The sequence below is a fragment of the Momordica charantia genome (genome assembly GCF_013281855.1).
Source record: "Momordica charantia cultivar OHB3-1 chromosome 7 unlocalized genomic scaffold, Mcharantia_2.0 BLBB01000007.1, whole genome shotgun sequence".
Taxonomy (NCBI): Eukaryota; Viridiplantae; Streptophyta; class Magnoliopsida; order Cucurbitales; family Cucurbitaceae; genus Momordica; species Momordica charantia.
The window spans coordinates 7378849-7394118 of record NW_028275165.1 but is presented as its reverse complement, the minus strand read 5'-3'; the positions used below and the strand labels follow the sequence as shown (position 1 = coordinate 7394118).

At 39.3% G+C, this 15270-nt stretch overlaps 2 protein-coding genes across 2 annotated transcripts; both read left to right on the top strand.

Annotated features, from left to right (window-relative positions):
* Positions 1-706: 706 nt before the first annotated feature.
* On the top strand, positions 707-1970 carry LOC148210240 (uncharacterized). The gene is made up of 3 exons (XM_088126246.1): positions 707-1268; positions 1576-1669; positions 1754-1970. The coding sequence occupies exons 1-3, from the start codon at positions 722-724 to the stop codon at positions 1968-1970; spliced, it is 858 nt and encodes a 285-aa protein (XP_087982372.1). The 5' UTR covers positions 707-721.
* A 12544-nt stretch (positions 1971-14514) lies between these two features.
* LOC111023859 (uncharacterized) lies at positions 14515-14823 on the top strand. The gene has a single exon (XM_022301339.1). It carries the CDS (start codon positions 14515-14517, stop codon positions 14821-14823), a length of 309 nt encoding a protein of 102 aa, XP_022157031.1.
* The last annotated feature ends 447 nt before the right edge of the window (positions 14824-15270 follow it).

The window sequence follows — 15270 nt, the reverse complement described above, 5'->3', positions numbered from 1 at the left end:
TGTACCAAGACTCAAGAAACGTTACTGGTAGCATAACATGAAGAGGGAAATAGCTCAGTTTGTTAGCAAGTGTTTGACTTACCAACAGGTAAAGGCTTCAAGACAGAGACCTGCTGGATTGCTGCAACCTTTGAGCATACCAGTTTGGAAGTGGGACGATGTGGCTATGGACTTCATTACAGGACTACCAAGGACGGTTAAGGGATTCACTGTGATTTGGGTAGTTGTAGATCGTTTAACCAAGTCTGCTCACTTTATTCCCGACAAGGCCACGTATACAGTAGAAAAATGGGCGAAACTGTATTTACAGGAAATTGTCAGGCTACATGTTATACCGGTATCCATAGTGTCCGATCGAGACCCGCGTTTCACCTCGACTTTTTGGCGGAGTCTACACAAGTCCATGGGCACTAAGTTGGACTTTAGCACGGCGTTTCACCCCCAAACCGATGGTCAAACGGAGCGTGTGAACCATATTTTAGAGGACATGCTCAGAGCTTGCATGTTAGACTTTGGTGGTAGTTGGGACAGGTACCTCTACCTAATAGAGTTCGCTTATAATAACAGTTTTCAGGCCACGATTGGGATGGCCCCATACGAGGCACTGTATGGGAAGGAGTGTCGGTCTCCGGTTAATTGGGACGAAGTCGGAGAAAGAGTTCTCTTAGGACCGGATTTGGTGCAGGCGACTAACAGTGCCATTCAAAAGATAAGGGGAAGGATGCAAGTCGCACAGAGCCGACAAAAGAGTTATGCAGACGTCAGGCGTAGGGAGCTCGAGTTTGTGGTAGGTGAACGGGTGTTTCTTCGTGTGGCACCCGTAAAGGGGATTTTACGATTTGGGAAGAAGGGCAAGCTCAGCGCGAGGTTCATTGGGCCTTTTGAAATTTTGGAACGTATCGGCCCAGTCGCGTATAGGTTGGCCTTGCCACCATCTTTGGCAGCGGTTCACAATGTGTTTCACGTGTCTATGCTGAGGAAGTACATTCATGACCCTTCGCACGTCTTGGACCCCGAACCATTGCAACTGGATGAGTCCTTGTGCTACGAAGAGGTACCCGTCAAAATTTTGGCAAGAGAAACCAAGTTGTTGAGGAACCGGACGATTCGCTTGGTTAAGGTTTTATGGAGAAACCACCAAGTGGAAGAAGTTACTTGGGAGCGGGAGAACGATATCAAGGCGAGATACCCTGAACTGTTAGAACAGTCAACTTTGGGGGACGAAAGTTTTTTAAGGAGGGAAGTCTGTAACGCCCCGAGTCCCTCAGGTTAGTTAGTCTCGAATCAGGAGATTTTTCATTTAATATTAAATTGATTGTTAATTAAATTTATCTTTATTTATCGGGCTCTAAAAATCCAATTAAATTAATATTTACTGAACTCTGTATGTTGGGTCTTGTTTTAAAAGGAATGGACTCATTCTTCTTGGACTTTGATGGTTGGGCCTCCATTGAGGAAAAAAATTGGTTTTAAAACAAAACAAAAGAAAAAAAAAAACCTATCTTTTCTTCTTCTTTCTTCAACCAGCCCCCCCCCCCCCCCCCCGATTTCTTCTTCTCCATCTTCCCAACCCAGCCGCCCCTTGTTCTCGTTTTCCGGCAACTCCGAACGGCGGCGCGGCAACTCCGAACGGCGGCGCGGCAACTCCGAACGGCGGCGCGACATCGACGTGAGCGACCCGACAGCGACCTAGCCTCCCTCCTCCGGCGTTGGGCGATGTCGCGGCGGTTCTGCGCACGGGTTCCACGAGCAGCGGCGGTGCAACCCTTGCGGTGTTCGAGCAGCCGCGGCCGGACGCGACTCCCTTGGCGGCGTTTAAGCAACAGCGGCCGGCGACTCCCGGTGCTTCAGCGGCGGCGCTTCGTAACGGGTACAGCGGCGGCGCGGCCCCCCTCCTCACAGCGGCGCACGACGAACGGCGGTACAGCAGTGGGACGGCAGCAGAATTTGTACGTTACAGCGGTGTTTAGGACGTTTGGCGGTGGCGCACATCCGTTCGAAGCTCGATTAAGGCTACCCACATCTTGGCGAGTTAGATCTAGGTGACCCACATATATACGAAGTCGGTTTTGGTGGTAATGCGACATTCAAACACTTTTAGAGTTAATTTCGAAGGATAAATAATGTGCGTAACGTGCTGTATTTTCTGTTTTGGTGTGCTTAGGGTGAGGTCGACGCAAAACTTAAGAGCACGGTTGTGGGTAAGTAGACAAGGGGCGTGTGCGTGTGTTAATGTATGCTCGATGGTCTCTAACGTGCTGATTTTTGTGATATTTAATGCTAATTTTGTGATGTCATTGTGCTAAATAATCTTCGTTGTGGTAGTCGATATACTTGGAATGGTGTTGGGTATTTGTCGATGAAAAGTGGTGAGTCTTCTGCCTTGCTAAACTGTGAGTATTGCTGTGGTAATGTTTGTTGCCTGGATATGTATGTTTTGTTCGGTGTGTTTAGTGAGCTATTATCCTTAAAGTTGGATAATACTGATGTTGGATATTGAGCATGATTGGATTGTCATTTAGTTATTAGAAAGTTGATAAAGTTGTGAAAGCATGCTGAACTGTACTTGTGAGTTGAAAGATGCAGGGTTAGTGGTAAAAGAAAATATATAGTAAGACTCTGGTGAAAGATGGAATTTTTGGAAGGAGTGAAGGGGTGAGTGTCAGTGCCTCGGGTATAAATGGTCGGGGGCTGATACGTCACTAACGGAGTATCGAGGCCTCGGGTATAAATGGTCGAGGGTCGATACGACGAGTCCTTTGGAGGAAAGACTATTGGGGCCTTGGGTACAAATGGTCAAGGGCCAATAGATGGTGAAGTCATCGGGGCCTCGGGTATAAATGGTCGAGGGCCGATGCAGCAGGGTCGAAGCTCTGGGTATAAATGGTCAGGGGCCGACTCTACTCGAAAGGATAACCGTGGAAGTTTAGGATAGCTGTGATGAACGTAAAGGTATTTGAGATGTTAGGGGGTCTAAAGGTTGCTTGTTAACATGTTTTCCTAGTTGTGGTTGTCACTAAATTTTATGGAATGTGTTATGTTTGAATGCATAATGTGTTGAGAAGCATGACTATGATGTTTCATGATATGGTTGAGCATGATGTGTGCATGTGTTGGCGAGGGCTACTTACAGAGTATATTATATATACTCACCCCCCCTCTAAATTGTTTGTTTCAGGTGAAGGACTCGTGGGCGACCATGGTGATAGGACGGAGGAGACATGACGAGCAGGGACCATAGGCTGTTTAGTCACTCTTGCTTAGTTTAAGTGATTGGATAAGACCTTATGTTATGGTCAATAAACTTTTGTCGTTTCTGAATAATTGGGAGGTTCCCCCTTTGTTGTTAATTTCATTTCGAGAACAGGTGACTATCTTAGTTCTATTCCATTCATTGAGTTTTGCCTAGTTTGATTAATAAACTTGTCTTGTGGGGTGGTCCACGAATGTTGTTGAATGCTACTCTGTGAGGTTGATTTATTGTTGAATTGATGAGAATTGGAACTTCATATATATATACTTGTTTGCATAAGGGTTTGGCATGCCGTATTTGGGGGTTAAGTTAAGTAGTTGGGTAGTTAACGTGACCTAGAAGCGTGTGGGAAATTCTGGGTCGTTACAATAACTAAAGCAGTTTTAAATACCGAGTTGTTTAAAAATGCTAAAACTCAAAATAAAAGGCAAAAAGTTTATCCGAAAGAAAATACCTATCTTTGGCACTTAAGATTAGGTCACATTAATCTCAATAAGATTGAGAGGTTGGTTAAGAATGGTCTTTTAAGCGAGTTAGAAGACAACTCTTTTCCACCTTGTGAGTCTTGTCTTGAAGGCAAGATGACTAAAATACCTTTTACTGGAAAAGGTTATAGAGCCAAAGAACCCTTAGAACTTATACATTCACAACTTTGTGGTCTGATGAATGTTAAAGCTCGAGGAGGGTATGAATACTTCATCTCTTTTATAGATGATTATTCAAGGTATGGTTATCTATACCTGTAACAACACAAGTCTGAAGCCCTTGAAAAGTTCAAGGAGTACAAGACCGAAGTTGAAAATCAATTAGGTAAAACCATTAAAACACTTCGATCTGATTGGGGTGGAGAGTATATAGACTTGAGATTCCAAGAATATATGATAGAACATGGAATCACGTCCCAACTCTCAGCCCTTGGTACAGCACAACAGAACGGTGTATCAGAAAGGCAAAATCGAACCCTGTTAGACATCGTTCGCTCAATGATGAGCTATGCTCAGTTGCCTAACTCCTTTTGGGGTTACACAGTGAAGACCGCGGTTTATATTTTGAACATAGTTCTATCGAAGAGTATTTCTGAAACACCCTTTGAACTATGAAATGGTCGTAAAGCTAGTTTACGTCACTTCCTTATTTGGGGATGTCCGACACACGTGCTCATGACTAACCCAAAGAAATTGTAACCTCGTTCAAAAGTATGCATATTCGTAGGTTACCCTAAAGAGACGAGAGGTGGTCTCTTCTTTGATCCTCAAGATAACATAGTGTTTGTATCGACAAACGCCACCTTCTTGGAAGAAGACCACATTCGAGATCATAAACCACAAAGTAAGGTAGTGATAAACGAGATTTCCGAATAGGCTACAAATACGTCAATAAGAGTTGTTGATCAAGCTGGCACTTTGACAAGAGTTGTTGATGAAGCCAGCACATCACGTCAGTCATATCCACCTCAAGAATCGATGGTGCCTCAATGTAATGGAGGGTTGTGTAACAACCTGACCGCTATGTGGGTTTAACTGAAACCCAAGTTGTCATACCTGATGACGACATCGAGGATCCATTGACCTACAAACAAGCAATGGAAGATGTGGACAATGACAAATGGGTCAAAGCCGTGGAGACTACCACATATTATGACTATGAGATTTGGCAAATGGACGTCAAGACTACCTTTCTGAATGGCAATCTTGAAGAAAGCATTTATATGTCTCAACCCGAGGGGTTCATAGCTCAAGGTCAAGAGCAAAAGGTTTGGAAGCTTAAACAGTCCATTTACGGATTAAAACAAGCATCTCAATCGTGGAATATAAGGTTTGATACTGCGATCAAATCTTATGGTTTTGACCAAAATGTTGATGAGCCATGTGTATACAAGAAGGTCATCAACAACACAATAGCCTTCTGAGTATTGTTTGTGGATGATATCCTACTCATTGGGAATGATGTAGGATACCTCACTGACATAAACAATGAGCTAGCTACTGAATTCCAAATGAAATATTTGGGGGAAGCTCAGTATGTGGTAAAATGTGGTTGTTTTGGGTGTTAACTATCAAGCAATTTAATAAAACTCAACATCTGTCTTTTCTACCTTAGCTTTGATGCAAAACATGGAAAAAACACACTGTTGGGAAAATACACTAGGGGCAATTATGACTTTTCTTGGGAAACTGAGTTCTACTCTTTCACTACCGCTTTTGGTTGTTGCAGAGGCTAAGGTAACCTACATATGTCTATGTGTGATTACAATTCTAGAGAATATTTATCAACTCATTTGCTTTATGGGTCAGAGGGCCTATGTCTAGGACCATATTTTATGCGCTTATGTCTAAGTCACATCCCATATTGGTTTCCTATTATTTTACCTAACTCACCCTTCTCAGGGTTGGGATTTAGTGTATAAATCAAGTTCCCACTGGCAAAATGGAAAAAAGACGTAAAGAGAAGTTTTTAGAAACCAACCCAAAAAAGTGCCATGCACAATTCTAAGCAAATCCCGAGCGTGTTGAAAATCAAAAAATATATTTCCATTTATGATTTTCAAGAACTATAATAAACACATAATAGAATTAATTAGCATAAATCTTCCCAAATAATAGCTATAATAACTTTCTTTAAGAGAGTTTTCAAGGAGTCGGCCAAGGTTCCCACTTGAACAGCCCCAAGCTATGCAAGAACAATCTGAGTTTCAAGAAGCCCTCCAAAGCCAAGGCACCTGCGAAACACTCCCTTGGCATTGTTCAGACCCCTGAAACTCACTGTGCATCTTCACTCCCCCAAACATTTTAGACTTTGAATAATGCTCTACAGGCAACCTAAATCTTTCCTGAAATTTTTAAAAACCTCAAAGAAAAGTAGTAGTGACTTCGTCGCGGCAAATGCAACGGGCAAACCACTAAGTGGATCGAAAAGGAAGGAAACAGAAACAAATAAGGGGTGTGGCAACAAAAATTTATCATTAAAATCATCTTTGATTACAAAATGAAGAAGTGCAGAAAACATAGGGCCCAAACAAATAAGTAATTAAGTTTAAGGGGGAGGTGGAGTGGAGCAAAATGAGAAGTCGTCTCATCCAATGCATCATGATAAGAGTAGCCCTCAAAGATGAGATGTTGAAGATGTTCCTCGGAGTCACGGCTACTCTGAGTGAACCAGAAGTGCTCGAAGGCGTTGAGGGCACATTGAAGGTCTTCAAGCTCGCTGATGCGAGTCTCGGCTGCAGTTGCCTGGTGCTAGATGCGTTCAGCTCAATGAGTAGAAGAGCATCCCTTTCCTCCGCCTGCATCTTTTCGAGCACTTTTCCTCCCAGACTGGAGGTGATCGACCTCAACATACGTCACATTTGACTAACCAACCTCGCTCAACAAACTACAGAGGCGCTGGAGCTCAGCATGCCTGTCCTTCTCCCACACCCTTCTCGACGCTAGCTCGTCGTGAAACACCAAGGATAGCACGTGGAAGCAACCAACTATAGGAGTCATATTCGAAAAACGGGGAGGAGCACGATATAATAAGCAGAAGGAGAAGAAAGCAAAACTCACTGTCACCGGCTCGAAAGACCCGTAGCGATATTCCCTTGAACGTTGAAGGTGCAAATTACTTGCTCATGGATGAAAAGCCTCCGAGTCATCTGCCCCATGTGACGATAAGGGGTGAGGGGTAAATGCTCGGAAGGAAGGTTGAAGTAGGATTGTAATGCCTCGGCGTCGGGCCCCCTAAGCCACGGTGAACATGCATGGGAATGCGAGTGCTCCTCGACGTGAACTACAGACTGGTCGGCAAGACAATCAAAAGCGTCAACCTTAATAGGGATAGTCTTTCTTGCCTCCCCATCTGCTCCGGATGGGCTGGGTATAGCGCCTAAAGCGAGCACTGCACCATCGTCCACACATTAAACTATGGAAGAAGGTCCAAAGAGACAGAGTTGCTCGAAGAAGGCTCGATGACATGCACAATCTGGAAGGTGAGCTCATCAAAAGGTATCCTCGTCGAGGGACCGACCGCGCCCAACTTCACCAAGCGACGGCACTTAAGAGGAGGCACCACTTCCTCTAGGTCGGTAAATAGTTCAACGAGGAACTCCCCCTGTCCACCACAGAGGCGCAGGATCGCAGGCAGTTATACGTCGTACACTACGATGACAGGGGGAAACGCGCCTCCCCTCCTACGGTACAGGGAGCACTCCGAACCCCATGACTTGCTAGTGGCAGGTGGCAGGCTTTTCGCCTGTAGGTGGAGGCACCATCCACCCACAGTTGGGAGCGTATCCTCTCGTCAGGTGACGTACAATGCAAGGTGTCCCTGCCATCTCAACTGTCGTTCTTTCTGGTCAGCCACTCAAGCCTATAAAATGGAAGGACACTCGCCTTCACCAAGTGAAAAACGAGTCACTTATACCTAAGGTGTCTTTTTCGATTCTCTATTCTGATCACTAACTTGAGCGTCGAAGTGTATTAGGTGGGGCATCGTATAAGAGTCGAGTTTTCTAGTTGGTTGCTCCCTTAGCAAAGCTACTCGTCCAAGGGACACGTGGACCTCTCCAAAATTCGTCATCAACAATATTAATATGATTGCTATTTTTTTTAGTACAATATGGTGGTGGAAATTCAAACCCACCACCTTTTAGTTAGAGAAATGTGTTTTATCCAACTGAGCTATGATTAGATTATTATTAATATGATTACCTTAAGTGGTGGATTTATAGTTAAATAAATCTAAATCTACTTAAAGAATTAGGCTGGGTCAAAAATTACCCTAACTCTGATCTTCGAAATTAAATTGGGCTTGTGACCAAAATAAAGCCCAAATTCATGAATTAGGTTAAAATCACCAAAGTCCAGACCTTTTGAATTAAAATGGGCCCATGATCCAAATAAGAACCCAAATCCATGAGTTTGATCCAAAATCACCCAAGTCGAAACGTACTAAGCCATGTGACAAACTCTATAAATAGAAGGGTCTCTCATTTTCAAGGGTTTAGATTTTCAAAATTGAGAGAATTCATACATCAAATTGAAGACTTTATTTGAGACTTGAAGATTCGAAAACCAACATAGAGACTTTCGAAGTGTATAGAACTTCGATCAATGTTCAATAACAAGTATCTCAATCTTCACATCAAGTTCGAGAGGAAGAATCAGAGTATAAAAATTAGAGATTAAATTCACTACACAAATATACAACAACCTAAAAAATCAACTTCATGAATCAAATTTCTCTAGAAATGTCGTGTGAACACTAGGACGATCCTTTCATTTACGAAATAAATGTGTCATATATGGGGAATATCAAAGAAATCCTTTCATTTATGAAGTAATATTCTTGATTTTAAAAAAAAGAACGATTAATCATAAATTTGTGTCAGAGACAAGATATTAAATTTCTATCGACATGTTGTCGATAACATTTCCATCAACATTCTCCTATGTCTATGGGTTCAACGTGAACATCGGGAGTTAATCACATTTTTATAAAATCGACAAAATATTATTAATATGGACATAATACTAATATTAAAACACTTTTAACTTATTTAGAAAGAGTAGAATATTTTATCATCTATTTTTTTATATATAATTTTGTAAAACATATCCATTGACATCCATATTTTATCGATATTTCTATCCCTGTTTTCATAAAATTGAAACCTCAATATTTTTGTGGACATTGATTTTAAAACCTTGGTTAGAAGATCATTTGAAGATAGACACCATCAAAGTCAATATTGGTAGATGTGTCAACTTGAGCATTAGTTCAACTGGTTAAGATGCTTATCTTCGACGAAGAGTTCTAATCTCCACCCCACATATTGTACTTAAAACTAACTGAGTTTTGTTATTTTCTTGGGATTAATAGTAGAAAATCAGCATTAATGATTTCCAATCAATGAAATGACAACATTACCCCTTGGTCCTCTTAGTACACCTCCGGTTTTTAAGGTTATTTTTTACCCCCATGTGGCAGATTTTGGACTTCTATTGTTCCATCTCTTAATATTGACAATGGGCAAAATTGATGTCTTGTCAATGAAATTAGAAGCACTGAACTTTGTCTAATTCCATAATGCACAATAATGTTAGAAAAAACTACATTCAATAATTATTTTACTTTCGTATTTTTTGAAATCATTTTTGTTATTTTCTAATTTTATTCTAGTTTGAGGTACTTATAATAATTTGGAAATATGGGGATCGAACATCTAACCTGGGGAGAAGTACATGTCAATTACCACTGAGCTATACTCATATTAAAACATATGTTATATTTTGATTAGTGCATCTCACCCGAAATAGTTTTCCATAATATCTTACCAATATAGCTAAAATAATTTTTTTAAAAAAACATAGGAATGATCTTTCAACAAGCACCATGTCTCAGACCTCAAAATTCAATTCTTTCTTTTAACATCCGCTTAACTTTTATATAGACTTTGGGTTGTCTCCATTTTTTGTGTGATTTAACTAATGACCTCATTTATCTTATGTGAAAGGGAAGATAAGAGTCAGTGGTGGATCCATGAATTTTGTTGAATGGGACTTCGTGCTAATTTACTAAGTATGTAATTTCAAAAATTCATAAAAATAATTTTGAGGTAAGTAATTTCAAGAAATTTTTTTCCTTTTTTTAAATATGTCATACAAACTTGGTTTCGAACATTACAATTGTAATCCACAATTCTAGTTCTCTGTAATTTTTCTAAATTTATTTATGTAAAATTTCTATCAAAACTACTATTATTTTTCAAGATGATGACTTCATTGATTTTCTTTTATAGTATCTCTCCATTTAGATTCCAAATTAAATGTACAAGAATATTAATAAAATGTTAAAACATAAAATAAAATAGGAATGATAATAATTATATGTATAAAGCAGTTGAAACATGACAATTTTGTATTATAGTACAAACTTTTATAATTAGTTTAAACATGACAATTTTATATTCTAGTCTAAACTTTCTAACTATTATATTAAAAAAATATATCAAATAGTCAAATTGATAGTATATAAGAGGTAAAATGAATAGGAAGGTACCTTAAACAATCCATCTCCAAATATTCGACGATGGTACAAAATTGAAATTAAAATTTATATGAAATAAGACTATTGGATATGGAAAATAATGATTTAAAGAGGAAAAGAAGCAGTACAAAATTTATAAAAGATTATGTGTATATATATTAACTATACGTAACGCATAAATTGAAAACAAAAGTAAGTCTTGGAATTTAATGCAACAATTAGACGATAAAGGTTCCACAAACATATATATTTTCTTTATTTTCCTTTTTATTTTTATAAATCTACATATTTGATTGTAAAAAAAAACAGTGCATATTTATATAGAACAGTGCAGTCCCTGTACGAACGCCGTCATCTAGCATGCACGCATCCACGATGTCCATCACCCACCAGCTGCATGCCCTGCATTGAACGCCCATGCCCGCCCCCAGCATGTCGTTAACCTCACAAGGCACCTGCGCCCACACCCTATACACGCCCCACCAGATGCCCATGCGCTCGCCCGCCAGCCATCTATGCATGCGCCTTGCATCGCCCAACGCCCTCACCATACCGCCTTACCGATGCGCCCACGCCACAACCCCTCGCGCCTACCATGTCGCCCCCCCCCATTTTGGGGCCAATGGTTTGCTTACCACTCACCCCATAACAAATAAGGACTAGATATTTTCCTTATTTTTGTCTTACAACACTTTTGGTTTTATTTTATTTGCTTTAGATTTAATTTGAGTATTTTAATTATTAATGTCTTAGTCTATAAATAGGCGTGTTTCCCTTTGTTTCAAGATAGACTTTAGACATTGATTAAATAAAATTGAGAGGTTTCTATACCCTTGCCTCGCAATAGTCTTTTCCTTTGTGTGGTTGAACTTAAGATCTCATTGTTTTATCCTTTGAGCATGCTTGTTGTGTTGGTTACCAAACTCGTGGAGTATTTCCAGCCTCGAGCAAAGGCAATTCATCTAACCTTTTCTTTTTGAGTTGAACCATCTATATGATTGGATTGAAGTGGCTAGAGGCTCGAGTAGACCATACGCCTGGGTTGTCGCATATCATTTTGTATCAAAGATGAGGCACTAGATCGAATATATGTTATTTTCTGTCTTGTCTTTACTTTTTCTTATAAAAAAAACACTAAAAATTTTCATTTAATTGTTCTTGTCTTACCCATGCTTATCTTTCTATCATTCTTGCATAGAAGTTATTGATTTAAAAAATTACTTTAAAGTATCTAAATCTTGTTTATGTATGTTCAGCATTCAAATAGCTTTCCAACAAACAAAGTTTTCGGTTTAAACTGAGCCCTATAGCAAAAGTTATTCTTTTTTTTGAAACCCCACAATTTGAGAGAAATCTACAAAGAGCCAAAATCGGGAGTCAACTTTGAAATATCATATCTTTTTGCTCAGATGTTCAAATCGAGTGAAACTAGTGTGAAAGATAATTGAGATAGCTTTCTATAGAGATCAAAATTGATAATTTTGGATTAGTGATCTAAAAGTTATTGCTATTTTAGTATGTACTATAAATGACCATGAGTAGTTACACGGTTATGATTTAACTAAATTTGAGGTGTATCATAACTAATTGGAGGTGTTAGTTGTGATCTAGTCAGACTGATGTGTATGTCTATTTATACTACGGTGTAAAGATTGTTTCAAATCAATCATAATTAAATACTGACTTGTCTAGTCAGTTCTCTCTCTCTTCAACCATAACTTCTTATGTACTGCTCTTCCGAAAATTCCTGCAGCCGCCTAGAAATTCCTAAGTCAAATTCGATTAATTGTATCTCACTTATCTTTATCTTGTTTATTGTCAAATCTTATATCAGATTGAAAGTCTTTCGAAGAGATTTCTAGAAACACCAAGATTGCAGCCATCCAAGGTGTGGAGCAAAAGTTATTACAGTTTGAAGAAGTGTACCAGTAGAAAATTTTTCTTATTTGAAGCTAGACATATTTGAAAAATACTTTTGGCCTATCAAATCTGTTCCAAATCAAGTTATTTTTGGCAAGTAATATTATATTTTGCTTATTTACATTCTAAAATTATATTTGGATAATTTTGCCAAAGTGGAAGACCCTTAACAAGGTGGACAAGCCGCCACACTCTATTTCTTACCCGAGACTTTTGTGCAGCCACATAATCTCTTTGAGAGTGCAGTCATTCCAAACAACTACTTAACCTCAATATTACACCTGTTGTGCTCTGAGTTGTCTTTGGTTTGAACCACATCCAAGCCTTGTGCATCACACACCATTCTCCCAAACTTACCCTTTTACTGCAAGCTACTGATTTTGTTGGTAAAACCTTTTTTTTTTTTTTTTGTTTTGAACCACGAATTAGATTATGTAAATCCTTCAAAGCAATGGTGGAGGAGAATTTACATCTAGAGCAAAGTGGAATTGTGCATCAACTATCGTGTCCTCACACTCCTCGATAGAATGGAGTTGTACAAACGAAGCATCATCATCTCATCCAAACCAATTAATTCCAATCAAATGTTTCTTTAAAATATTGGGTGGATAGTTTTCTTACGGCTACATTTCTTATAAGCTGGATGTCTATCCCACTCAACAATGAAACTCCATATCAAAGACTATTTCAAAGAACACCTAAGTATGATGGAATAAAAATATTTGGATGTAGATACTTCACATACCTAAAGAATTATTCTAGAAACAAAATTTCAAAACAAACATATCCTTGTGTTTTCATAGGTTACAGTTCTATGCATAAAAGATATAGGTGTTTAGATACCAACAATAAAAGAGCCTACATCATTTAATTTTTTTTTTATGAAAATTGCTTCCCTTTTATACAAAAGACTTTACACACTAGCCACCAAAATCCTTTGGAAGTTACTGATTTTTCAGAACTAGAAGAGTATACCAATCCAATAAAGATGGAATATCAACTACATAAAAGCAATAGAAACACCTCAGACATAAGGCATCCAAGACAATACATTTTTTACATGGAGCAGACTCAACAAATAGAAGCTCATAATGGCACATACTCTATTTCTAGACCACCACTTTATCCAAATAATCAACCTCCCTACAGTAAGGCAATTAAGACACAAAATCAGTCTTAAAGCATGAATAGAAGCATTAGTACAGTAAGATCGGATGAAAGAATCGGGCAGCCACGTACTGAGGAAAGCCCTAATGCTCAAATTGAGGAAAGATATGAAAGTACAAGTACTAATTTGAAATCAAATGACATTCATATAGACACATCAAAACACCTAACTACTAATACAGTCAACACAAAAGCACAATCAGCCATCAACACACACATGAAATTTTACAACAAAAGAAGGAACATGAATGCACGGTCTCAGTGTCTTGTTCTAGGTCAAATCTACGGTCTCCACATTCATTTCGTCCCACAGCTTGACATGACACAGTTTGCATGATCCAACCCAAAAGAATTTAGTTGATTTCGAAGCTACCTTTGTACTAGGCCATTTATCCTTTTTAAGACATATTTGCTATCGTTCTGTAAGTTAACTCAAATGTAATTTAACTCAAATGGCAAGTTTGATTCTTATAGTTTTTAATTTGTCTAGTCCAAGTCCTAGTTTCTAGGAAGTTGTTAGGGTTATTTTTTGTTATAGTCAAGTCAACTAGGTAGGTTTCTATTCTTCTGGCTAGTGGAGTAGTTGCATTTTATGTGGAATTAGTTGAGTCCGTTTTTAGACTTAGACTTTGTATAAATATGTAGTAGCATCATTGAATGAAACATACATTTCCCCACTTTCTCATTTCTCTCTCAATAATAAGAACTACAGTGGTATCAAAGCCTTAAATTCTTAAGGGATCTGTGAGTGAGGATTAGTGAAATATTCCCGAGAGAAACTAAGTGATACACCTGTGAGAGTTTTGTCCAATGGAGTTAGGATCAAACAATCTTTCTTCACTGGCTCCACCTGTATTGATGGTTAAAACTATCAAGCATGGGCAATAAGAATACAAGCCTACATGGACGGTTGTGATTATTGGGAAGCAATTGAGCAAGATTATGAAATTTCTCCACTTTCTAATAATCCAACAATGCATCAGATCAAGACTCACAAGGAGAGGGTCACCAGGAAGGCAAAGGCTCGAGCTTGCCTATATGCCGCTGTGTCTCCCATCATATTCAATAGAATTATGGCTTTGAAGTCAGCAAAGGAGATCTAGGAGTTCCTCAAAAGTGAGTATGAAGGCGATGAAAGGATTAAAGGCATGAAGGTGTTGAACTTGGTGAGGGAGTTCGAGAGAATGCAGATGAAGGATTCTGAGTCCATCAAAGAGTATTCAGACAAGTTGATCGAGATTGCTAACAAGGCAAGAACATTAGGAACTGATCTATCTGACAATAGATTGGTTCAGAAGATTCTGGTTTCATTACCTGAGAGATATGAAGCAACCATTGCCTCTTTAGAGAATACTAAAGACCTTTCCAAAATCAAAGTGATAGAAGTTGTTAGTGCTTTGCAAGCACATGAGCAGAGAAGGTTGATGAGGCAAGAAGGAAGCATTGAGGGGCACTGAAAGCTAGAATGCAGCAAGGAGAAGGTGGAAGAGAGAAGAAGTGGAAAGGGAAAAAGGCGAGTGGCAGCAGTAGCTCAGAATTTGCTGCAAAGGATGTTAGTAGTGCATGCAAGCACTGCGGGAAGCACAACCATCCACACTTCAGATGTTGGAGAAGGCCAGATGTGAAGTGTAGAGGGTGTAATTTATTATGACACATTGAATGGTTTTGTAAAGGTACCAAAACTCAACAACAAGGAGGAACACATGCTGCAGTACAGCAAGAAGAAGATCAACTCTTTGTGGCTACATGTTTCCCATCAGCCACTCAATGTGATGGTTGGTTGGCTGATAGTGGGTGTACCAATCATATGACAAGTGACAAAGAGTTGTTCAAGGACCTTGACAAGTCATTCAAGGGTGAAGATAAGAAATGGTGAGTATCTATAAGTGAAAGGGGAAGGCACA